General features: G+C 46.7%; 1 protein-coding gene across 3 annotated transcripts in view; it reads right to left on the minus strand.

The window, feature by feature from the left end:
- LOC138683374 (amyloid-beta A4 precursor protein-binding family A member 1-like) overlaps nt 1-26,917 on the minus strand; it is a 145,194-nt gene that overhangs the window by 91,470 nt on the left and 26,807 nt on the right. For all 3 annotated transcript variants that reach the window (XM_069775086.1, XM_069775084.1, XM_069775083.1), the window contains exon 2: nt 89-1,293. In XM_069775086.1, coding sequence (XP_069631187.1) covers nt 89-1,240 — 1,152 coding nt within the window. In that variant the 5' untranslated portion in view covers nt 1,241-1,293. The remainder of the gene's footprint in view (nt 1-88; nt 1,294-26,917) is intronic.

The raw sequence follows: 26,917 nt of genomic DNA on the forward strand, positions 1-26,917 counted from the left end.
GTATAACTCTCAGTTTCACTGTAATGTGTATTACACGATCCCTTTTCCTTTAATTTTAACATGTGAGCCTATAGCTCTGTATACTTACATCTCCATCTAGTGGCCTCTGATCAGCACAGTCCCTGGTTGGGCTAATGTCCTGCCTCATCACCCAAATAGGTTCTTTTGGTTCATCAGGGGTATAAGGAGAACGAACAGTCCTTGTCTTCACTTCCTCAATAGCTTCTTTAATATCTTTGATGGCCAGTGATATTGCATCCCTTTTTTCCTTTCTGCACCTCTGTACTGACTCTCCTGAGTTGGCTGTGGCCCTAGAGCCAGGTGACAGTTGACCATTGCTTTCATGCCCCCCGCCAGGGAGAGCATGAGCATGCTCCAAGCTCTGCTCTGCCTCTAGCATATCTTCAGCAGCCTTGCCGAAGCTCTGAGAGCTCATACTCTGTTTCACCTCTGCCACAATCTGATCAATATCTTCCTCTTGTTCATAGCTGTCCATTCTTGGATATGGAGCAAACTCTGCCTCTTTCTCAGGGCTGTCCGACTCTCCATCAGATCGTTCATCATAATGGTGAAGGCGGGCACCAAGAGCTTCCTTTCGATAGTTGTCAGCTTCCTCCCTTTCCCACTCATAGAGCTGAAGCCCCTCCCTAACATCAAGGTCCAGCAAATCCCCTATCTCCTCATACACATGCTCCTGCTGCCTATAGTCAGCATAAGGCTCAGCATACCGCTCATCCTCTCCTTGGTGGAGGGGCTCATGAGCGTAGACATAACCTGAGTATGCTGCATTCATGGCTTCCTCGTGTTCAGTGGAGTAGAAATGTACATGATCAGGCAGTGTTCGATTATGAACAGCCTCAGTGTGCTCTGCTTCAGCATTTTCTGTGTACTCCTCAGACTCAGGCCTGTACTGCATTGCATATGTACTCTCATCCTCATTCCCCTGTACTATATCTACATCATAGCCATCCTCTGCTGTGGCTATAACATCCCCTTCTACCATGTCCATGTGATAGTGGAAATCACTCTCAGTGCTGGCTGATCGAGCTAGCATCCCTTCCTCTTCCTGCCCAGACGGTACCCCTTGGTTGCTGTTTCTGTGCCTTGAATAGCAGATCACAGACCGTTGTTCCTCTTCTACCTGTGAGTGCTCCAAGTCAGCTTCCACTGATTCATTCATATCTTCATTTGCTGGCTCTTCATTCACCTCCACCTCAGATGGTATGACCAAATGGTTCATGGAAAGTTCTGGTGTGTGGGCCACTTATTCTATAGACATTCTGTCTACCAAGACTAGAAAGAAATTAAAAGAGTGGTGTTATTAAAAAAACCCAAAACACAACCACAAACAAAACAGTCAAACAAAAAAGCCCCACAATGTGGAGTCAACAAACAACCCCAGAGTAGCAAAAGGCACCTTTGCTTCTCCAACAGACAAAGTTTTGGCTTCATCAGCTCTGAAGTCAGAGGACAACCAGCACAACAGCATGACCTTCCAAAGCAAATTGATTTCTACCAGCACCATTCATTCAGAGATGGGACCACAATTCCTTTGAGAATTGCGGTTTACAGTTTTATGGACAAATTCTCTGGGAAAGAATCCACTATCTCAGACCAGTCCAAGAGGTGCTTCTATGGACAGGCCTGACATCTAGACAATGCAGACAAGATGCACATCAAAGCAACTGACTTTTACCAGGGGCTAGATTGTGGTAGAGATATTGTGGTAGGATGTGGCAGTGTAAAATGACAAAGAGATTTTTATCCCATTGCAGTAGTCTGCAATTGGTCAGATATATGATACCTTTGCAGACTAGACATTTCCAACATGATATCTTCAACTGAGATCCTCATCCTAGGGCACCTTTTAGTCAATGGAGAGAAAAAGACACTTTTAGGGTGCAATGCAAAGTGCCCATTTCTCTTCCCTAGAGAAGCAGAAGATAGCTAGCTCCAGCATAGACATCTTCATGAAATACATATAAAATTATGCAAAATTACTTCTGCCCCAAATGTCTTTCCTAAAACAGGGAATAGAAATTACAAATATTCATAACTATGACCCTTGCCACATTGAGACTAGTGAGACATTTTAGTTTTACCAAATGCATTCTGCTCAGAGTAAAAACATCTGAAATGATGACATAATTACAATAGAGGTCTGCCAATGATGATAATTATATACAGCATGGAAATAAGAAGAACCTATAAGAATAACCTATAAGAATACAGCTTATCCTCTAGATGTTTCTCAGAGCAACCAAGTTTACCTAGCTCAGAGGGTACAGCTTTTACCTGCCAATTGCAGCTATTCTGAACCTTGTCCAATGTTTTAAAATGTACTGTCATAAGACCAGCTCATGTATTTCAAGTCTAATCATGTACCCATGAGAAAAATATAATTTTAGCCTGTGGTTTACTACCAAATATAAGGGGGTGGGGGGGAAATGCCTGTCAGAAGACTTATATTTTGATATATAGAATGATGCTATAAAAAGATGCTATAAAATATGTAAGAAACCAATAATAACTGAAAAATAATTCAATGTATAAAATAGTGTGGCAGTACCCCCCCACCCCTCCCCCCACCTGACGGAAATGAAACTTCTCCAGGCAGGGAGGAGAGGAAAAAAAACCCAAACCCTAGAGGCCGCAGGTTGAAAAATGAACTGACCAATCTGACACATGCCAGGTACATGGAAGTGTTGACCTTTCGGTCAATGGGGATTAAAATGACCACAGATCAGATTCGACAAGGGTATAAACAGGGTCCCGCGAGAGGACATTTTGGAAATCAGTCCTCCTTGGAGCAGTGGGTCTGCAGTCAGGGACTCCCCCTTGGGTCAGGACGCCGCCCGAGGTAACACCTCAAGGGAGAAAGCCCTTCCCCAACTGAGGGGGAACCCACCACGGAGGCAAGGGGAGGGGGTCCCACTGAGTGGCAGACCCTGCTTCTGCAGCTCTCTGTCGCCTCAGGATGCTGGGAGTTTATTTCTTTTTCTGTCCTCTCTATGCCCTTTTATCCAATCATCCTGGGCATGCCTTGGTTAATCCGGCATGATCCAATGGTTCATTGTGATAGCATATTTCCATACATTCTGTATGGTATGTCTAAATATTTTGATGGGTTTAATATTTTGTACCAGCTGTGGAAACTGGTTTGCTGCTAGGTGACTGTAAAAGTGAGATTTGGTAAATAATTATTAGAAATCTTATCCTAACACTATGATTGAAACAATAGACAAAAGTATAGCCAAGCAATTAACTAGTAGAGGTAGTTCCTCATAAGTTTGGCAGTTCTTGGCTCTTATGACTAGATGTTCCTGTACGCTAGATGAGAACAATGTTGAAACTGACCACATGTGATTGAAGCTGCGTTAAGCTTCAAGATCAAAGAACAAGGACAGGAATAAAGACTTCAAGGACAGCCAGCAAGAACTTCAAATGGGTCGGTGGTTGCAAAAGCAGCCCTTCGACTCAAATGGATCCTTCATTGTGCGTGATCGGATATAGGCAGTACTATGATAATCAGTTGCAATCATTTTTATGTATATGTATACTAATCTGATTACTATGCAATTAGTTATTCTATATAACCTGCTAGTGCTAAAGCTGTGGTATGCACGCTAGGTGGAACTATCTCCCGTGCATCCAGCGCTGCAATAAAGAATGCCTGGTTTCTAAAACTCCAAAACGAGTCTTAAGAGAGTTTTTTCAACCGGCTTTTCGGTATCAGTTGGGCACAGAGACGAATTTACCTTCCTGCCGCGGCCGGCGGGGTACAGGGGGCTCTGGCGGCGGTAGCTGGCCAGGGTTCCAGGCTAGTGCCTGCCGGGTGTCCCCGAGCCATCTGCTGGTTGTTGGGGGCACTGCTGCCAGAAGTTAGGGATTTTTGCACGTCTTTGAGCAAAAGCAAGTAGCGACCCTACCCTCTGCCCCCCCCCATCGGGTGTATCATTGGTCTATAGTGCTGTTACCAGACGCTCCTCTCCCCTTGGGTCGTATCTATCCTCTGTCACGGCCAGAGGTGGTGGCCTTAGCTTATAGTGAGGATGGCTTAGCCCAGGGTTTTATTCGATACTCCACTTCACCCCTTGGTGCCCTTGTATTTTTTTGTAAAGAAGAAGGATGGAGACTTGAGGCCATGTGTGGACTACTGGGGATGGGGTGGAAATTGTAATGGAAATACCTTTAAATTGTTGTAACCCATACCACCACCCGAAACACCATCCTGAGCCTTGAAAAGCATGGTCTGTGGCAGCACAGCACCCCAGAAAGAATTGAGTCAGACAATGGGACTCATTTTCCTAAACAACCTCATAGACACCTGGGCCAAGGAACATGGTATTGATTGTATCACATCCCCTATCATGCACCAGCCTCTGGGAAGATTGAACAATACAATGGACTATTACAACTTATACTGAGAGCCATGGGTGCTGGGATATTCAAGCACTGGGATGCAAATTTAGCAGAAGCCATGTGGCTGATAACACCAGAGGATCTGCTAACTGACCTGGCCCTGCACAAACAAAACCCCTACCTACTGCAGAAGGAGATAAGGTCCCCGTACTGCACATAAGGAACTGGCTGGGAAAAATGGCATGGGTTACTCCTTTCAATTGCACTTGGTAGGTAATGCGGAAGGATGGGGAAATCCAATGTGTACCTGTGGCAGTACACTGGCCCCAACAGGAAACAAAACCTCTCCAGGCAGGGAGGAGAGGAAAAAAAACCCATACCCTAGAGGTCGCAGATTGAAAATTGAACTGACCAATCGAGATGCGCCAGGTACACTGAAGTGACCTTTTGGCCAATAGGGATTAAATGACCACAGATCATATTTGACAAGGGTATAAAGGGGGTCCCGCTGCAGGACATTTTGAGTCAGTCCTCCTTGGAGCAGCAGGTCTGCAGTCGGGGACTCTCCCCTTGGGTCGGGACGCTGCCCAGGGTAACTCCTCGAGGTTGAGAGCCCTCATCTTTTAGGTGAGTGACATGCGCATTTTGCGTCATCATTTTAAATCTTAAGAATTCTTAAGTTGGCTGTGTAGTACTCATTCCCCTTACATCATTGAGCCTGTGGTTTACAAATGTTACTGGAGTTCTAACTTTTTACTGAAGAATAAATCTGAGCTTTGACACCTGTTGGATTTGATTGTGCGTGCCTCTGTAACATTTTAAATTGGCATAGTCAGCAGGATGGTGTTAATAGAGGGATTATTATGGAAGCACAGCTGTAGCCCTTTCCCCCCAGAGATAGAATGGGCAAGGGAGTGGACGCGTCTATTGGAATGAAAGATTGAAATTATGCTAGCACAAGCAAAAAAAAAAACAAACCCAGTATTACCGAAATCCGAAAGTTAATCATGGGTACGGACCCTGAGGATTGGGATGGGGACATCTGGGGAGACTCTGATGAAAACAGCTCTGAAGAGATAGAGGAATTGGAGGAAAGGGACATGCGACGCCTTATTAAAACAGAAAGGCACACGGGTCCACACGGTGGGAGCCCCCGAACCACTATTTGCACAACCCCTTGGTCGGGACCCGAACTCAGCGAGTTACAAGCTAAGTTTTCGTGCAAGCTGGGCGAAACCAAAACTGAAGCATTTGGGGAGAGTTTCTTTAATGGGGGAGATCGGATATTGTTGAGTGATAGCAAAGCGAGAGGTTACTGGGGACCGGGAGTGTTCCTGAGTGACGGACCGGCGGGTGATCAGTCGATAACGTCCCGAGTAGCTTACCGGGCTGGGGGTGTGGACCCCAGGGAGAGAGGAGAACCTATTACTATCCGGGTAAAGGGACTGTCGGAGTTAACGGAGGGAGTGCAAAAAGCCGCCTGTGTTCAGGCTATGTATGATAGAGGGCAGCAAGGGATACCGATGACTGCACCGGTGGACCCCCGCCACCTCAGACCCCTTATTAGAGGTCTGCCGGACGCTTTAAAGATACACGTCCAGTCCGTCAGAGAAAGAATCCAGGGGGCCATTGAACGCAATCAGCAGAACCCCCAGAGGCCGCCCGCGCACGTGATGACCTGGGCGGAAGTACAGCACAGCATAGTAGTTCACGGGCGCGAGATGGGATGGGCGGAGCCGAGCGGTGGCACGGAGGGCAGCAGGAAGGTCCGACCAGCCAGTTGTAAACCCCGCCCCGAGCGGTCTCGAACTCGCGGGCGGTCGGGTCGGAACTACGATCCCGGAAGGAACGCTCTCTGGCGGAAGGCACCGGCACTGGGGGCACCCCGAGCCGTGCTGCACGGGCAGTCCACTGACGACATCCGGGAGTGGGATTGCTGGAGGGGAAAGCTAGAGACTAAAGGGAAGCGCCAGCAACCCCGCCCCCTCGGGAAGAGAAACGGGACCCTTTCGCGGCACTGCGAGAGGAACTGGAAGGGCTAAAAAACTAGAAGCTGCGGTTTGGGGTTCAGGCCGCCCAGTCCGCATGGTGAATACCTGCCAATGGTCTGCTGATAAAGAGCCTTATATACACATTCCTGTGGGTCCAAGACGGATAAGTTTAGAATTCTTAATCGATACATGGAGCCCAAATTAGTGTTTTTAACGAACGACAAGCTAGTGAGCTGGGAATGAAACCATCGAGAAAGGGTATAAACATTAGAGGAGTGACAGGGGCGACAGAAAAATGCCCCATACCTCGAACTCAATTTTGGTTACCGGGGGAAAAGAGAATGACAGCTGTGGAAGTGGCTTTAAGCCCCTATGAGGGAAATATACTGGGATTTGATGTGCTGGCAGGCAAACAATGGTACCTATCCAATGGCGGGGTGTGGAGCTTCGGAGTCAGGGAGGCAGAGGCTATCCATGTGAGAACATTGCAGGTTGCTCCTGCACTACTGCAATCTAAAGTAACCCGTGTCCCCCAATACCCACTTCCAGCCGCGGCCAAATGGGGCATTTCGGAAGTAATTAATGATCTGGAGAAAAGAGAGATCATAAGCTGCACACATTCCCCTTATAATTCTTCTGTTTGGCCAGTCCACAAATCAGATGGAAGGTGGCAACTAAGAATTGATTACAGGAGATTGAACAGTAATACCCCACCATTAACCGCTGCTGTTCCAAGTATTACCTCAGTAATAACAGCAATACAGGCTGTGGCCCACCCATGGATGGCTGCTTTAGATGTCAAGGATATGTTTTTTTATGGTTCCCCTAAGGGAAGAGGACAAACCCCAGTTCACCTTCACTTGGGAAGGGACGCAATACACTTTTAATCGACTTCCCCAGGGATATAAGCACTCCCCCACTATTGCCCACAATGCTTTAGCCAAGCTCCTTGATGGTGTGGAAGTACCATCAGGCGCTCACATATATCAATATAAAGATGATATCCTCGTCGGTGGGGATAACAAGGAACAGGTAGGGCAAGTGGCTGAGGCCATCTGGAATCTGTTAGTCAAGAATGGGCTAGACGTTTCATCTTCTAAATGTCAAGGTCCTGGACAAGAAGTCAAATTCCTGGGGGCATGGTGGATAGCTGGAGTAGTTGTGGTACCTGACGAGACTCTATCAGCTATTGAAAAGGGACAGACTCCAGGCAATAAAACGGAATTACAACAGCTGTTAGGTACTTTGGGCTACTGGAGAAAACATATACCAGGGTTTTCAGTGATTGCCCGCCCTCTTTATGACTTGCCCCGAAAGAACAGGAAATGGGATTGGACTTTGCAACATATGGAAGCCCTTAACACTCTGAAAGATGAGCTTAAGGCTTATCAGAGACTAGGCCCATTGCACCAGCAAGATCCATTAAGGGTGGAATGGGGATTCACTGAACATGCCTCATACTGTGGCGTGTTTCAAAAGGGGCCACAGGGACCAGCTAAACCATTATTATTCTCTTCCACTTAATTTAAAGAGACTGAGCTATGATATTCAGATTGGGAGAAGGGGGTCCTTTCCCTCACTAGAGCAGTTAAAGAGGCTGAAAAGCTGCGTACCTCACAGGATGTTATAGTACAGGGTCCTTTCCCTCTCTTAAATTCAATCCTCAATGGGTCACCTCCTCCTGAGGGAGTAGCCCAAAAGGCCACAGTTAGGAAATGGTATGCATACCTAGAAGGGATAAGCCAATTGCTCCCACTAAAGGAGGGTCCAACTAAGGTTTTCAAACTACCGCAACCTGTGAACCCCGATCCGACCTTGTTGGGTTGACCTTATAAACCTTCTCCGATTGAGGAGGCACCCGAATTTGTGGCAGGCTCAGATGTGCAGGGAGTGTGGTTCACTGATGCATCTGCCCATCGAGTGAGATCAAAATGGCAATATAAAGCAGTGTCATTGGAAATTGGTACTGGGAAGACAGTCGAGGAAGAGGGTGAAGGTAGTGCACAAGTAGGAGAACTACGGGCTTTATTACTGGCCGTAGAGAATGGTGCTACCATCGTCTATACTGACTCTTACGCAACCTTTAAGGGCGCTACAGAGTGGATATGTCAGTGGGAATCTAGTAAGTGGGAATTAGGTCGTGTGAAAGTGTGGAGGACAGAGGACTGACAATGTCTCCTGGCAATAGGGAGATCCCGACCTTTACAGGTGGGATGGGTGAAGGGACATGCTAGGCATGGAACCCCAGCTGCGAAATGGAATCAGCAGGTGGACCACCTGGCCCAAATCAGGATGGTCACCAGTGAGAAGGAAGATTGGGATAGACTAGCTGAATGGTTGCATATCAAGCAAGGCCACTCAGGGAAAGCAGGTCTCTATTATGAATGCCTATCTCAGGGTTGGCCAGTGTCTATGAAAACCTGTGAATCAATTCTCACAGCTTGCCCGCAATGCCAAATAAGGCTTAAGGCTAATCACCCAAACCAAGCTCCGGCCCAGCATATCAGACAAGGCAAGGCTCTTTGGAGCACGTGGCAGGTGGATTACATTGGTCCTCTGAAACCATCCCATGGGAGGAAATATATTTTGGTAGGAGTGGAGGTAGTATCAGAATTGTCTATGGCAACGGCTGTTGGCACAGCTTCTGGAGACCAGACAGTCCAGGCTTTGCAAGAATGGTTTGGTATTCTACCTATTCCTGAATGTATTCAAAGTGATAATGGGTCGCATTTCACAGCCACAGTGGTACAAGACTGGACGCAAGGGGAAGGCATCAAATGGGTGTTTCACACCCCATATTACCCCCAAGCTAATGGTATAGTTGAGCGAACCAATGGCTTGATCAAAAAACATGCTGATGTCTCACGCCATAACTGGGACACACGTTTAGCACAGGCAGTTTTTACTGTTAGTAACCGATGGGGAAATTATGGTAGTCCAAAAATTCAAGCATTTGGTCCTACAGGACCATTAAGGGGCAAGGACTCTATACCAGACGACCAGAGACACCAGTTCCCACTGGAGACATATGTGGGCCAACCTGTCATGGTGAAACTGCCCTCCATTGATATTGTTCCTATGACCTTAGCAAAACCCAGAGGCCTGTATGCCTGGGAAGCCTTAGACGGGAGCGGAAAGACTCACCGCATCAGTGCCCGGTGGATAATCCTAGACTTCTAACCCTGTGACCCGGTTTTAAGACCAAGGCCTAGTTTGTGCTTTTTTACAGGACCATGAAGAAACGAGCCATTCCAGTGCTTCTACCAGTAGCGATGACGGTGGCAGGCGTGGATGGTGAAGATCTGGCTGATAATGTCGTGGCAAAAATGATGGACATCAATATATCGTGAGCCCTTGAGCTCACATGGGAGCAATGTAACAATTATAGTTGGAGTTTCAGATTGTATGGGGGAGGAGGTTATACTCATGTTGTTTACAGTTGGTCACCAGATGCGACTATACCCTCCAACTAGCCCATGAGATCACAGGGTGGAGTTGGAATGGTACTACTGAGTACCTGGAACTGCCGAGTCGGGCGTGCACAACATTGGTGGGACTACCCCCTGTGCTGCCCACCGCTGAATGAACATACCTACTTTACAATCTCACTGATTGTGGAGTCTGTTTTCCGCACGTCACTACATCATGCCCTGAAATTCCATAGGGGGACTATGTATGATACCCAATAAAACACCGACAGAGCACTCTAGAACTGAGTTTACAGCTATCAACCTTAGCCAATGCTACATCTAACAATTTGGGGACTCTCAAACAATCGGTTATAACATACTGGTAAAATGATTATCAAAATCGGGCTGTATTGGATTTGATGCTAATGAAAGAGAAGGGTGTATGTGAAGTTTTGAACCTGTCGATGGACAACTGCTGTGTTCACTCCAAATGTGTCAATGTAGCTTCAAGACTAAATCAACGAGATAATATGGCAAGAGATTCAGAGGCAATTGCTTGTGCATCAGGGTCCAACTGGTTGGGAAAAGTTTTGATATGTTCAGATTTTCTTTCATGGGGTGGGCGACCAGCCTTCTCTAATCTTTAATAATGCTTGTAGTTATGATTACTGTAATCTATATTGCAATAAGTTCTATCAAACACGTGGTAGTGAAGCCTGTACTAACGGTTAAGTATACTCCCTTAGGACCTGTTTGTGTACTGGATATTCCTGTGTCAGATATTCCACTTTAATTCTAGACCAGAAGGGAATGATGACCCACAATGAGCATCAAATTCATCAGACTGCGCTCCTTTTTAACTTTGGAGGCAAGAGGTGACTGTACCACCACTCCAAGGAAACCAGTCAAATCATGACTGTGGTCACGGGGTGGATTGTGTGGCAGTACACCCCCCCCCCCAACAGGAAACAAAACTTCTCCAGACAGGGAGGAGAGGAAAAAAAAAAACAAACCCTAGAGGCCGCAGGTTGAAATTTGAACTGGCCAATTGAGATGTGCCAGGTACACTGAGGTGACCCTCCTGGCCAATAGGGATTAAATGACCACAGGTCAGATTCGACAGGGGTATAAACAGGGTCCCATCGGAGGACATGTGGGCAGTCCTCCTCGGAGCAGTGGGTCTGCAGTCGGGGACTCCCCCTTAGGTCGGGGCACCGCCCAAGGTAATTCCTCGAGGGAGAGAGCCCTCAGCTTTTAGGTGAGTGATAAGCGTGTTTTGGAGCCATCATATTTAAATCTTAAGGATTCTTGAGTCAGCTGTGTAGTATTAATTCTCTTTACATCATTGAGCCTGTGGTTTTATAAAATGTTACTGGACTTCTAACTAACTTTTTACTGAAGAATAAATCTGAGTTTTAACACCTGTTGGATTTGGTTGTGCGTGTATCCGTAACAGTGCCAGATATTATCTTGGGATCAGAACCTCCACTTAATCTTAACACAGAATATAACTCAAATACTCTGCAAAAGTGATTGTTGGATTTGTACCCAAATGCCAACCTCCAGACATAGCTGAGTCCTACCCTTGATAGGAGTGCCACTGCCAATAAATGTATCATTATTTAACAATCCACAATATGGTAAGGGACATCCAGGCAATGCATTGTGGCCAAACCTCTCTGGAAAAAGACAAGAAGGAAAGTTAAAATTTACCATGATAAAAGATAATCTGAATTCCACTGTATGCTTATATGGGCCAGGTAATTAGTCTCTAAGCACCCACACCCTTAAGTCTGGGGATGATGGGTGTGATAGTTACACTGCTAGACGAAATGACAAAACTTTTGCAGGATGTTTCCCAGGATGCAACAGGACTGGATCATATTGGAGGCCCACACTAAGTCATATAGACACATCAAATCACTTTGGCCTCCAAGTCCCAGAAGGAAGCAGTTGGTATTGGTTATGCAGAACACATGCTCAAAAAGTACTACCTCCCATTTGGCAAGGAGCATGCACATTAGGAGCCGTAGTCCCCAATATAACAATAATTGACAAATTGCATGAACAGAGGGGATGGGTGAAAACTCTTCTCAAACGAACCAGGAGGGTTCATAACCCCCTTATAGATCGTCCCACAGGATTCCACAGTTTTGCCAGATGGTTTATCCCTTGGTTTGGAGTTAGTGAATTGGAAAAGGCAATAGTAAATATATCAGCTATAATAGAGGACATTGAAAACAGAACCATTGATGCCATACAGGCATTACAAATTGAAATATCTAGTTTGTCTCATGTAGTGATGCAAAATCAAATGGCTCTTGACTTACTGTTGGCTTCACAGGGAGGTGTTTGTACAATTGTTAATATGAGCCACTGCACATATGTAGATCAAAGTGGCAGAATTTCTACTGATCTAGCAGAGATTTGGAAACAAACAAAATTCTTATATCAGGTTACGAAGGACAATACGTCCTGGGGATTTGAGGAGTTATGCTATAAACTTACCTCATGGCTACCTAATTGGACTTGGTTGAAAAATCTATTCAGTATTGCAATAATTGTAATCTGTGTGTGCATCTTAGCCTGTGTAATGATTCAATGCTATAGCTGTTGTAGTCGAATGTACATGAAAATTAAGTTTGGTTATTGAGGCTTTGGACTTGTAAGTCCAAAGTCTCAATAAAAGGGGGGAGTTTATGCCTTGAACAAAGGCAGGAGAAGGAAAATTTCACTGTATCACTGTACTAACAAACTTTTGCTTGCTTGAAAACTTCAAAATTTTGGTATGTACTAATTAGATAAGAAAAACACCTTGAGCTTTGTCAATGGTATGTGTTGGAGGTGCCAACAGACAGGAGGCCTTGGGCCTGATGTGCCTTGGGCCCTGATGATAAGCTTTGAGTTCTGCTGAGTTTTTGTAATTAAAACTTGCCAAGGCCAGTTAACTAGGAGAAAGAGATGACCCACACTGCGCATGACCAAAGGGTGGGCACTATGTAAATGATAATATGAATATGTATGACTGGAATAATATAAATTTCTGCTTGTTGTAGGTAACAGTGTGCACGATAGGTGGAACGATCCCCCATGCACCCAGTGCTGCAATAAAGAATGCCTGCTTTCTAAAACTCCAAAATCGAGTCTTAGAGAATTTCTTTGACTGGCTTTTTCGGTAACAGTACATACTTGATAACTCTGTAATAGATAAGAGAGAAAGTAAAGGGAAGCAGACTGCTTCTAACTGGTTCCTCAGGCTCTAGCTTAGATAAACAGCTTCTGCTTAGAAGGGCACATGCTCCAAGGTCTGGGTTCATCCAGAGGACAGCCCAGAGAGACTACCAACGACCACCAGAGACCTCAGAAGACCACTGACTCTTTTCCTGGAATAAGAAAGAGCATGCGCCAAATATATTAGCATATGTTAAGTAGTTCCTGGAAATCTAATGAATATGCATGTAATGTAAACATAAAAGCTGTATAGTTTTTGAACACGGTGCGCCACCTTTGCGAAACGATTTGCATGTGCGCCCAGTGCTGCAATAAACAATGCTTGCTTTCTAAAACCTCGAACTGGTCTTAGAGAGTTTTCATAACCAGATTTTCGGTAACAAGATGATGGACAAAGGATTTTAATCACCATTCACCATGGCACAGAAGAGATACATCATGTTTTGGCCCAGGTGAAGAACGATGGAGAACATAGATGGTGGGAAGCCCTCCTCAGATGGTCATCTACGACAACAGGCATACATCTCATGCTACATCCTGTTGTGATCTTATTATCACTAACATGTTTATGTTTACTGCTTATAATCATATTGTACTTTAAGATTTGGCTCATGATGAAGCAAATAACTCTAACGCAATCACCCAGGGTATGCATGCTCATGACAGAGGGAGATAAATTCCTCAGACCCGAAAGCCTCCCAAAAAGAATAGAGAACAATTCCAACAAGACATATGGCAATGGGAAGGAACCGACAAGCAGTTTTGGAAAATCCTGAAGCCTCCTAAGAATGGAGATTTTAGAATGAAAAGATTTAAGTGAGACTTATTTGAAATATGAATTATTTATCTAAGTCTCAAAGGGGGAATTGTTGGAGATATGCAAGAAATAAAACAAAGGATGCTACTTAACACCTGTGAGGAGCTAAAGAGGCAGGACCCTGAGAGAAGGGAGTACCCAGATAAGCACCAGGGAAACTACTGCTGATAAAATCAAAGAGCTACTTGAACTTTGAGTGAACTATCCTAATTAACATAGTAAAAACCTCGCCCTCGGGTAGTGAAAGCCCCCTTCCAACAGAAGCCCCTTCCTCACTGAACATGCACAGTAAAAAAGGAGGACGCAGTGACTTTAAGTGGAGACGAGGCTTGCGAGAACCAATAGGAGCAAGGGTGACTGAGCGAAACTGTAAAAGTACTGATAACTGTTGCTTGGAATGTATGAATGTCTTCTGCATGTTAACCAAGGTGTGCTAGATTTGTGGAGTCACCACCTGGCACCCATCTCTGTGCAGACATGAAATAAACCAATATCTCAGCTCTGTGTGTAATCAGCTTTTTGCACACTGGGGTAAAGAACTCCATTTTGGGACAACAGTAGGAAGCTCTAGGTCTGGGCAGGAGTATCAGGCAGGCAAGGGTCCATGCTGGTATGGCCGGGGGGACTTCTGAATGTGGAGTGCATGCATTTTTGCTAGCGAGCATCAAGCTGGACTAGCCAGCAAGTAGGGGACTCATGACACAGGTAAGAGGGCTTGGTATCCGGACAGGGGTACTGGACGGACAGAGGGGCTGTGCCAGTACTTCGGGGATCTGCAAGTGTGCATGTGCTTGTGAATCTAGAGTATTGTGTGTGCCTTTACTAGTGAACTTCTATTGCTGACAGCTGAAAAGAAGCTGCTGAATATTGTACAATGTAATTAAGTTTCTTTTAATCATGCCCAAGACCCCTTGACCTATGTATTAACACTAATCAATAACCTATTGTTTAAGTAGAATGTTTAGATTACACTTTAACGAAAAATTAATTAGGTTTTGTAATTGAACAAAGAACTGTGTAGAAGTTATACAATGAATAATTATGTTCTCATGATATGGAGAACCAAAACCCATAGATGTGCAAACAGATAAGTCAATCATAAGAAGAACAAAGAGAAGTAAAACCTTGATGTAAGTAATAATGAACAACGCATGCGTCAGGAGCTGCCAACAAGAAAAGTTCAACTAAAGGGCAAACAATGAAGATGATACGACCACCAGATGAAGTAAACGACCACGGGAGAGGCTGCGATTTTTGAAAGGACACTAGATGGCAGTAAAGACCATGAAATAAAAGACTGTAACCTGATAATATAATTTTTTTTAGAATGGGCGGGTTTATGTAAAATATTTCCAGGGAAATAACATGAATATGTAACAACTTTGTAAATATAACTTGTTTGAAATCATCGTTTCGTTGGAGCACTTGTGGTGGACCAATCCCCAGTGCTGCCCAGCACTGCTAATAAAGAATACCTGTTTAACAGCATCATCAAAGTGCTGTTGAGTCATGATTCTTCATTTCACAGCCAAAGAGGAGGAAAGGGACTTGGCTGCCTGCACTTACATTTTATGCAAGTCCTATATGTAGGTGCTCTTGAAGGCAGCACCTTGCCTGTGGGAGTTTGTGTAACTGGCTGTGCCACTGTCCTGCATGCATCTTGTGTTTCTGTGTGTGTCTGTGTGTCTGTGTCTGTGTTATGTGTTCAGCTTTGCTACTGGTTGAACTTGCAAACAGGAAAGTGGCAGCTGCGTCCCTCAGCCTGGGCAGAGACCCTGGGCACACCTGGCTGGGCTCCAGTCACCAGGCAGGAGGGAGTCCTGAGCCAGAGCAGCTGGAGGCAGCACCTGTCTTAACATCCCTTAATACATTAAACCTATACTTAGTGACTACTTGATATACAGCTACTATGCAGTCAACAATGAAGCCAATCTAACAGATGCAGGATAAAAAAGTCCCTTCATTGCCTGCCCACATCTCACCCTCTATCTGAGGAAAACGGACCTGAAAGGATCCTGCACCTGACATAGCCAATATCCACAAGTTCCTTTATTATTAAAAAAAGAAACAGACCTAGAATTAAGTCACACCCCCCAACAATGTTCACCTTTTCTTCCAATTGGAAGTCCCAATTTCCAATTTCTATTCTGTTTTGCTCTAGCTTTAAGTTTTAAAAAACACAATTCAGGTGCAAATCTTCAATTCAGACACACCGGACCTCATAAATGTGTAAAAGTGAATGACAACAAAGTGCCAGTGATCTCTGTGACACGAGAGAGAAAGAGAGAAAAGAAAGAATGTGCATGAGCAATCTCCACTCAGGAAAGGAATAGGCCTTTCTTAGCAATAAAGTCTTGGCAACAGAAGAAACAGAGCCAAGGGACTCAAGAGGGATTTGATACCATCTATCTACCACCATAGAAAGTTGCCCAATGTTATAACACAAAGTAGTAGCAAACCAAAAGCAGTGAAGACAAAAATCTTTGCAAGCCTCCACAGATGACCATCTCTGTAACAATGGATTTCACACACAGACTAGATCAAAAATTATAAAAAAAGACATGAACAAATCCTAAATAGCAAGTGGTACAGAGAATAAATGTGTTTGTTCTCACCAATTGAAGTTACAGCTTAAGCATTGTAAATAAAATTACTAGTATAAAAGCCTAAGCTAAGGAAATTTAATTTTCTTGTTTGGTTTTTACCACACAATTATTCACTGATAGCTTACTGGGTGTTTTTTTCTGGGTTTATTATAGATTATATCTTAAATTAGCTGCCAAGACAACCTACAATTTTTACCACTGGAATTACTGCACTGTGTTTAAATCATGATTATTAAGAAGTCAGTTTCCAAAGAAAAAAGAGAAATTAGAATAGCATTTAAGTGAATATCAATATTATAATGCGAGGCTAACTTTAGAATCATAGAATCATTTAGGTTGGAAATGACCTTCAAGATCATTGAGTCCAACCATCATCCATGCCCACTAAACCATGTTCTGGAGTACCCCATCTACGTGCTTTTTGAATACCTCCAGGGATGGTGACTCAACCACTTCCCTGGGCAGCACATTCCAATGTCTGACAACCCTCTCAGTAAAGAAGTTTTTCCTAATACCTAACCTAAATCTCCCTTGCTGCAACTTGAGGCCATTTCCTCTCATCCTATCTCCAGCTACCTGACAGAAGAGACCAGCAACCACCTCACTACAACCTCCTTTCAGGTAGTTGTAGAGATCGATAAGGTCTCCCCTCAGCCTCCTCTTCTCTAGACTTAACAGCCCCAGCTCCCTCAGCCACTCCTCATAAGACTTATGCTCCAGGCCCCTCACCAACTTGGTTGCCCTTCTCTGGACATGTTCCAGCAACTCAATGTCTTTCCTGTAGTGAGGGGCCCAAAACTGAACACAGTAATCGAGGTGCGGCCTCACCAGTGCCGAGTACAGGGGAACAATCACCTCCCTGCTCCTGCTGGCCACACTATTTCTGATACAGGCCAGGATGCCATCGGCCTTCTTGGCCACCTGGGCACACTGCTGGCTCATATTCAGCTGGCTGTCAACCAGCACCCCCAGGTCTTTCTCTGCCAGGCAGCTTTCCAGCCACTCTTCCCCAAGCCTGTAGCGCTGCATGGGGTTGCTGTGACTGAAGTGCAGGACCCGGCACTTGGCCTTGTTGAATCTCATACAATTGGCCTCAGCCCATTGATCCAGCCTGTCCAGATCTCTCTGTAGAGCCTCCCTACCCTCAAGCAGATCAACCCTGCCTCCCAACTTGGTGTTGTCTGCAAACTTGCTGAGGGTGCACTCAATCCCCTCATCCAGATCATTGATAAAGATATTAAATAGAACGGGGCCCAACACCGAGCCCTGGGGAACACCACTTGTGACCCGCCGCCAACTGGATTTCACCCCATTCACCACTATGCTCTGGGCTCGGCCATCTAGCCAGTTTTTCACCCAGTGAAGAGTACACTTGTCTAAGCCATGAGATGCCAGCTTCTCAAGGAGTATGCCATGAGAGACAGTGTCAAAGGCCTTGCTGAAGTCCAGGTAGATAACATCCACAGCCTTTCCCTCATCCACTAGGCGGGTCACCTGGTCATAGAAGGAGATCAGGTTGGTCAAGCAGGACCTGCCTTTTGTAAACCCATGCTGACTGGGCCTGATCCCCTGCTTGTCCTGGACTTGCCATGTGAGTGCTCTCTTTTTTCCTTCTTAAAAATGTTATCACAGAGGCATTACCACTATCGCTAATTGGCTCGGCCTTGGCCGGCGGCGGGTCCATCTTAGAGCCGGCTGGTATGGGCTCTCTCGAACACAGGGGAAGCTTCCAGCAGCTTCTTACAGAAGCCACCCCTGTAACCCCCCTCGCTACCAAAACCTTGCCACACAAAGCCAATACATTCCACCCCTCGCCTCTGTGCATCATATTTTTAAGAAATATCATTAAAATCTACATTCATCACACAAAATCTTCACTCACATCAACAAAAAAGAATTCCCACACCAAAATCAAAATATCATCACAAAACCGACAAAAAGTGGACAATTTACACACAATCCAACCCTCGTCCCTTCACCAGAATTACAACAATAAAAATTCCCCACTCGTCATGCAGCTCTTAACTCTCTAGCTGCGTTCAGTTCAGTCCATGTTTTGACCCTTACCTCTCTCAGTTACTATCCTTATCTCGAATTCCTCACATTGCCCGCATTCTCCACCAAAAAGACTGTGATGGGTTGACCCTGGCTGGATGCCAGGTGCCCACCACAGCCATTCTATCACTCCCCCTCCTCAGCTGGACAGGGGAGAGAAAAAATATAACAAAGAGCTTGCAGGTTGAGATAAGGACAGGAGAGATCATTCACCAATTACTGTCACGGGCAAAACAGACTCAGTTTGGGGAAAATTAACTCAATTTATTACAAATCAACCAGAGTAGGGCAATGAGAAATAAAACCAAATCTCAGAACACCTCCCCTCCACCGCTCCCTTCTTCCCGGGCACAACTTCACTGCCGGATTCTCTACCAACCCCCCCCCCAGCGGCACAGGGGGACGGGGATGGGGTTTACGGTCATCACACGTTATTTTCTGCCACTTCATCCTCCTCAAGGGGAGGGCTCATCACACTCTTCCCCTGCTCCAGCGTGGGGTCCCACCCACGGGAGACAGTCCTCCACAAACTTCTCCAACATGGGTCCTTCCCACGGGCTGCAGTTCTTCACGAACTGCTCCAGCATGGGTCCTTTCCACGGCGTGCAGTCCTTCAGGAGCACACTGCTCCAGCATGGGTCCCCCACGGGGTCACAAGTCCTGCCAGAAAAACCTGCTCCGTGGGCTCCTCTCTCCACAGATCCGCAGGTCCTGTCAGGAGCCTGCTCCAGTGCGGGGTTCCCACGGGGTCACAGCCTCCTTTGGGAACCCACCTGCTCTGGCATGGGGTCCTCCACGGGCTGCAGGTAGATATCTGCTCCACCGTGGACCTCCCTGGACTGCAGGGGGACAGCCTGCCTCACCAGGGTCTTCACCACGGGCTGCAGGGGAATCTCTGCTCTGGCGCCTGGAGCATCTCCTCCCCCTCCTTCTTCACTGACCTTGGTGTCCGCAGGGTTGTTTCTCTTGCATGTTCTCACTCCTCTCTCCGGCGGCTGTTTCTCCCCGTCCCAACTTTTTTCCCCTTCTTAAAAATGTTATCACAGAGGCGTTACCACTATCGCTGATTGGCTCGGCCTTGGCCGGCGGCAGGTCCGTCTTAGAGCCGGCTGGTATGGGCTCGCTCTCTCGTGTAACACAGGGGAAGCTTCCAGCAGCTTCTTACAGAAGCCACCCCTGTAACCCCCCCCCCCGCTACCAAAACCTTGCCACACAAAGCCAATACAAGGAGCTAGGATCCTTCTGGGGTCCTTAAAATATTTTGCCCTTAAGAACAACAATCCGGCAAAGGGACGGGCCAGGTGACAGTTTTGATGCAGTCCTGCACGACCCCCCCACCCCCCCGAATGTCAGCGCTAAAGGCTGCCGCAGCAGCAGCACTCGGTGGTGAAGGGGGGCAGCACAGGGTAAGGGGCTGAGGTAACGTTCACACCCTTCCACCGGAGAGCGAGGGATACCAGGCTCATTCACCAAAGCAGCAGGACGTTTGCTTTAAAAGGTTCCGTTCATATTGAATAGCAGCTAAACTAACTACTCAACCACCACTGATTTGAGATTAGGTTTTTAAGGATGAAGAAAGTGGGGTTGTTGCATCAAGCCTTAAAAAAACCTAAACCATGAGAAGTGTGGTATATTTGCTATTCAAGGACTGTTTAGGGTAAAGCTTATCTAGTTTAAGATTCTGCTTACAATAGAGGATGCTTAAAGAGTCACAGACGTGCTAATTAAGGACATACATCCTCCTTCAGCATTGAGAAATGAGGGGTTGGCAAAAGAAACAAAGAGCCTGGTGTCCTCAGATGACGCATGAACATAAAAGGACAAGAGGAGTAGGGGTATTCTTCCCCAAACGACCACCGAAGAACACCAGAGACCCCCGCACAGGTGTAGAAGACTCTGGGATGATTGCTCAAGAGAACAACACATCATGCTTGCTCAGCATAATGAATATGCAATAGTTAGGCGGAACACATGTATTAGGTGTGGTGTTTTAACTGTAGTGTATAAGTATGAACTGAAAAACCTCAGTAGGTGTGCTTGATTTGTGGAAATCTTCCGCCTTGCATCCTGTGCAGAATAAAGCAATGTCTCCTCTCTAAACATACTTTGTGTGTTTCGGGAGTTACTTTCTGATCAGGTAACAGGGTTGCTCAAACTCCTGTGATGTGCCCAGGGATTTCTCCCTATGAGATATTCCTGAGAAGATAGTAAAGGAGAAGTAGGGAAACTCTCCTACTGCTTAAACCCCTCTTCTCTCCCATCCTGGTTTCAAGCTATAGTTCACTTGATCACACTAATTGTATTACAACAACCCAAGGAGGCAGGAAATACCATGCCATGAGCCTGGATGGAGTGATTTACAGTTCCCTGCAAACTGCAGGCAAAATGGCTTTGGGAGTACAGCAAGAAGAATAAGAGATATACCTGCCTTTGCTCATGTGACCCATTCAGTGGCCTACACCAGCAAAGGGAGGATGATTGCAGCTCTATGACAGGATTGGTTTGCTCCAAATTTTTTATTAGTTTGCCCCAATTTTTTCTTGTGCGTATATTTTTCAGTTATTTTTCTATTAATGTTAATTTGGAATGTGACGGGAGCAATAGAATGCTTTAGTGAAGTCACTGAGCTAATGACTACATCATTAAAATGTTGCTATATCTGAAGATACAGCTAAGACTGAAAAAGGAAAATTGAAGAACTTTAAATATGATTTCATTTTCTTTTAAGTAGTTGTATTGGGTCTGGCTGAGATGGAGTTAATACTCCCCATGGCAGCCCTCATAGCACTGTGCTCTGCATCAGTAGCTAGAAAGGTGTTGATAGCACACCAGTGTTTTGGCTACAGCTGAGCAATGCTGGCACAGCATCAAGGCTGTCTCTCCAACATTTTTGCCCCCCCCCCCCCCCCCCCCAATGGCAGGCTGGGGCAGGGCAAGATCTTGGGAGGGGACATAACCAGGACAGCTGACCTAAACTAACCAAACAGATATTCCATACCATATGACGTCAGCTCAGATATAAAAGCTAAGTAAAGGGAGACGGAAGGGGGGGGGCATTTTGTCTTCCGGAGCAACCACTACGCGTACTGAAGCCCTGCTTCCCGAGAAGTGGCTAGACATCGCCTGCTGATGGGAAGTAGAGAATAACATCATTTGTTTTTTTCTTTGCTTTCGCGCGCGCAACCTTTGCTATCACTTTATTAAACTGTCCTTATCTTGACCCACGAGCCTTTTGTTATATTTTCTCCCCCCCATCCAGCTGAGGAGGGGGAGTGATAGAGCGGCTTTGGTGGGCACCTGGCATCCAACCAGGGTCAACCCACCACAGTCCTTTTTGGCGCCCAACGTGGGGCTCGACAACGGCAGTTTTGCATTAAGTGTTCTATAGCTAGCTATTAAGTGGCAAGCTCCTGTGCAGGTCACGGAGCTTGTTAGCTGCTTGCTTATCTCTAGCTTGCTGAGTTTGGGAACATGTTAATGCAAATAATGGCTGCGTGCTTTGTCCTGGCACTGATGGCTTTGTTTTGCTGTGGTAGCTATCTTGTGGGGAGAATGAAGGAACGCGGGAACGTGCTAATACAAATAATGTCTATGTGCTTTGTCCTGGCACTGATGGCTTTCCTGTGTTGTGGGAGCTATCTTGTGGAGGAGATGAGGGAACACATCTCCCTCTCCCTACCAGGCATTGATGTGAATGGTTTTATTATGCAGGCTCCCGAGGTCCTTGTTCACCCTTATGTAAGCTGTTTAATACTAATAATTAATACTGGTGGCATATTATGGGTATTGTGGAATCTGGTCTCGTCCTGGTATAAGAGAAGGCAAGTTTTAGGTGAGGCAATACTTAAATGTGCCCTCAAGCGACCAGTGCCTGGGTGGCAGGGTATATGGAAGGATTTGGGCAGATTCCTAGGACGGTTATCACCTCCCATAATCTGGGATTTTACATCTGAACAGGCAAGTAACCCTGGCAAACTGACACGCCACCTGATAGAAGGGTGCCTTGCCTATCCCAATGAAAACCAGCAGCTTCTCGCACTGTACTGGGGCCTGGCCTATGCCTACCGAGCCATAGTTCAACACTGTCAGAGGACCATGGTTGAGGCAGGGACCCAGACTGCATCTGAGGACACCATGCTCGAGATAGGGACCCAAACAACAACAACTACAGTAATTGCCCCAGTAGTGAAAAGGAAGCAGTGGACAAGGAGATCAACGGGTCCATACCATCGATTAGTGAGAGAAGAAGAAGAAGAAGAGGAAAGGCTTGATCTAGAAGCTGGTCCTTCGGTAAGGAAATTGGAGGAAGGAGTGAGGGAACTTAAACAGGAAGCGGAAACTACCCGGTCCCTGACGTCCTCAGAACTTCGGGACTTGCGGAAAGATTACAGCCGCCAGCCAGGTGAGCGGATTGCTGCCTGGCTGCTCCGATGCTGGGATAATGGGGCTGATAGTCAGCAACTGGAAGGCAAGGAAGCCCAACAGCTGGGATCCCTCGCTAGAAACCGGGGAATTGAAAGAGGAATTGGAAAAGAGGCAGCAGTTTGCAGTCTCTGGAGCCGGCTTCTCTCAAGTGTGAGGGCAAGATATCCATTCAAGGAAGATCTTGTGAATTCCTCAGAAAAGTGGACTACCGCAGATGAAGGCATCCAGTACCTGAGAGAGTTAGCAGTGGTGGAAGTCATCTACAGTGATCTAGATGATGAGGAAGTCTCCAAAGATCCAGAGGATGTCCTGTGCACACGGGCCATGTGGAGAAAGGTGATTCAAGGTGCCCCAGCATCGTATTCTAACAGCTTGGCAGCAATGTATTGTCCAGATATGGAAACACCAACTGTGGAGAAAGTGTCGTCTTGGCTCCAAAACTTTGAGGAAAATCTCTGTGTTTCCTCATCCCTACAGGACAGTGCCTTGGCTGTTAGGGATGCTCCAAGAAATCAGTCCTCTCCTGCCCCAGTCAGAGGGAAAGGGAGCCTAAGGCGTATGCCACGTGGTACACTCTGGTTCTTCCTGCGTGACCAAGGGGAGGACATGAGGAAGTGGGATGGTGAACCCACCTTTAAGCTGGAAGCCCGTGTGCGTGAACTGAGAGGGAAGACAGCTGTTAAGAAGGGGTCACCCAAGAAGAAGGCTGTCAGCGTAGTTGCTGTAGAGGCCCAAGAAAGCACTCAGCGATCCTCCAGGCATAGAAGAACTGAAACTACCTCCCTTGATTCTGGTGAGGGGACTTCTGGTCTGGTACCGCAAGGATCGGACAGTGAATATTCTGATGAGGAACAGCAATAGAGGGTCCCTGCCTTCGGCCAGGAGGAGGAAAGGGATGACCGGATATACTGGACTGTGTGGATTCGATGGCCTGGCACATCAGACCCACAGAAGTATAAGGCTTTGGTAGACACTGGTGCACAGTGTACACTGATGCCATCAGGATACAGGGGCACGGAACCCATCTGGATCTCTGGAGTGACAGGGGGATGCCAAGAATTGACTATACTGGAGGCTGAAGTGAGCTTGACAGGGGACAAGTGGGAAAAGCACCCCATTGTGACCGGCCCAGAGGCCCCTTGTATCCTTGGCATTGACTACCTCAAGAGAGGGTACTTCAAGGACCCAAAGGGGTACCAATGGGCTTTTGGTGTAGCCACTGTAAATGCAGAGAAGATCAAACAGCTATCTACTCTGCCTGGCCTCTCGGAAGATCCCTTCATTGTGGGATTGTTGCAACTTGAAGAACAACAGGTGCCAATCGCTACCAGGACGGTGCACCGTCGGCAATATCGGACAAACCGAGACTCCCTGGCTCCCATCCATGAGCTGATTCATCACCTAGAGAGCCAAGGAGTCATCAGCAAGACTCATTCACCTTTTAATAGTCCTATATGGCCAGTGCAAAAGTCTGATGGAGGGTGGAGGTTAACAGTAGATTATCGCGGCCTGAATGAAGTGACACCGCCACTGAGTGCTGCTGTACCAGATATGTTAGAGCTCCAATATGAACTGGCATCAAAGGCAGCCACGTGGTATGCTACAATTGATATTGCCAATGCATTTTTCTCCATTCCTTTGGCAGCAGAGTGCAGGCCACAGTTTGCTTTCACATGGAGAGGCGTCCAATACACCTGGAATCGACTGCCCCAGGGGTGGAAGCACAGTCCTACCATTTGTCATGGATTAATCCAAACAGCACTGGAACAAGGCGAAGCCCCTGAACATTTACAATACATAGATGACATCATCGTGTGGGGCAATGAGGCAGAAGAAGTGTTTGAGAAGGGGAAAAGAATAATTCAGATTCTTCTGAAAGCTGGTTTCGCCATAAAGAAAAGCAAGGTCAAGGGACCTGCACAGGAGATTCAGTTCTTGGGAATAAAATGGCAGGATGGACGCCGTCATGTCCCTATGGATGTGGTTAACAAGATAGCATCTATGTCTCCACCAGCTAACAAGAAAGAAACACAAGCTTTCCTAGGCCTTGTGGGGTTCTGGAGAATGCATATTCCAGGTTACAGTCAGCTTGTGAGCCCTCTCTATCGAGTAACGCGGAAAAAGAACTATTTTGAATGGGGCCCTGAACAACAACAAGCCTTTGAGCATATCAGACAAGAAATAGCTCGTGCAGTAGCTCTTGGGCCTGTCCGGACAGGACCAGATGTGCAAAATATACTCTACACTGCAGCTGGGGAGCATGGTCTCACCTGGAGCCTGTGGCAGAAAACACCAGGAGAAACCCGAGGTCGACCATTAGGGTTTTGGAGCCGGGGGTACCGAGGATCAGAAGCCCACTACACCCCGACTGAAAAAGAGATACTAGCAGCATATGAGGGGGTTCGAGCCGCTTCAGAAGTTGTTGGTACAGAAGCATATCTCCTCTTGGCACCACGATTGCCCGTGCTACACTGGATGTTCAAAGGAAACATCCCCTCTACACATCATGCAACCAGCGCTACATGGAGTAAGTGGATAGCATTGATCACGCAACGGGCTCGACTGGGGAAATCTAACCGCCCAGGAATTCTGGAAGAGATCATGGACTGGCCAGAAGGCAGAGATTTTGGAGCATCACCTGAGGAGGTGGCTCGTGCCCAAGAGGCACCACCATATAATGAGTTACCAGAAGACGAAAGGTGTTATGCTTTGTTTACTGATGGATCCTGTCGTGTGGTAGGGAACCATCGGAAGTGGAAAGCTGCTGTGTGGAGTCCCACACGCCAAGTCGTTGAGGCCACTGAAGGAGAAGGCGAGTCAAGTCAGTTTGCAGAAGTGAAAGCCATCCAACTAGCCCTAAACATTGCTGAACGAGAAAAATGGCCGGTACTCTACCTCTATACTGACTCCTGGATGGTGGCTAATGCCCTATGGGGGTGGCTACAGCAGTGGAAGAAGACCAATTGGCAACGCAGGGGTAAACCCATCTGGGCAGCAGCATTGTGGCAGGACATTGCTGCCCGTGTAGAACACATAACTCTAAGGGTACGTCATGTAGATGCTCACGTGCCCAAAAGCCGTGCCACTGAAGAACATCGAAATAATGAACAGGTAGACAAGGCTGCCAAAATAGAAATAGCTCAGGTGGACCTGGACTGGGAGCGTAAAGGTGAGCTATTTGTAGCTCGATGGGCCCATGAGACATCGGGACATCTAGGGAGAGATGCAACATATAGGTGGGCTCGTGATCGAGGGGTGGACCTGACCATGGAGGCCATTACGCAGGTCACTCATGAATGTGAAACATGTGCTGCAATCAAACGAGCTACCAGAGTAAAGTCTCCCTGGAACAGAGGGCGGTGGCTGGGTTTTCGATATGGCGAGGCCTGGCAAATTGACTACATTGGACCACTGCCGCGAACACGCCAAGGCAAGCGCTACATACTCACCATGGTGGAAGCAACTACTGGTTGGCTAGAAACATATCCTGTAAACCATGCCACTGCCCGAAACACCATCTTAGGCCTCGAAAGGCAAATTTTATGGCGACACGGTACCCCAGAAAGAATTGAATCAGACAATGGGACTCATTTCCGAAATAACCTCATAAGCTCCTGGGCAAAGAAACATGGCATTGAGTGGGTGTACCACATACCCTATCACCCGCAAGCATCTGGGAAAATTGAGAGATATAATGGACTGTTGAAGACTATGCTGAGAGCGCTAGGCAATGGGACATGGAAGCATTGGGATACAAATTTAGCAGAAGCCACTTGGCTAGTTAACACCAGAGGATCTGCTAACCGTCCTGGTCCTGCCCAAACAAAACCCCTACATACTGTGGGAGGAGATAAGGTCCCCGTAGTGCACATGGGGAAGTGGCTGGGGAAGGCAGTGTGGATTGCACCTCCCATGGGAAAAGGCAAACCCATTCGTGGGATTGTCTTTGCTCAGGGACCTGGGTGTACTTGGTGGGTAATGCGGAAGGATGGGGAGACCCAGTGTGTGCCTCAAGGACAT

The sequence above is a fragment of the Haliaeetus albicilla genome, chromosome W (assembly GCF_947461875.1).
Source record: "Haliaeetus albicilla chromosome W, bHalAlb1.1, whole genome shotgun sequence".
Classification (NCBI taxonomy): domain Eukaryota; kingdom Metazoa; phylum Chordata; class Aves; order Accipitriformes; family Accipitridae; genus Haliaeetus; species Haliaeetus albicilla.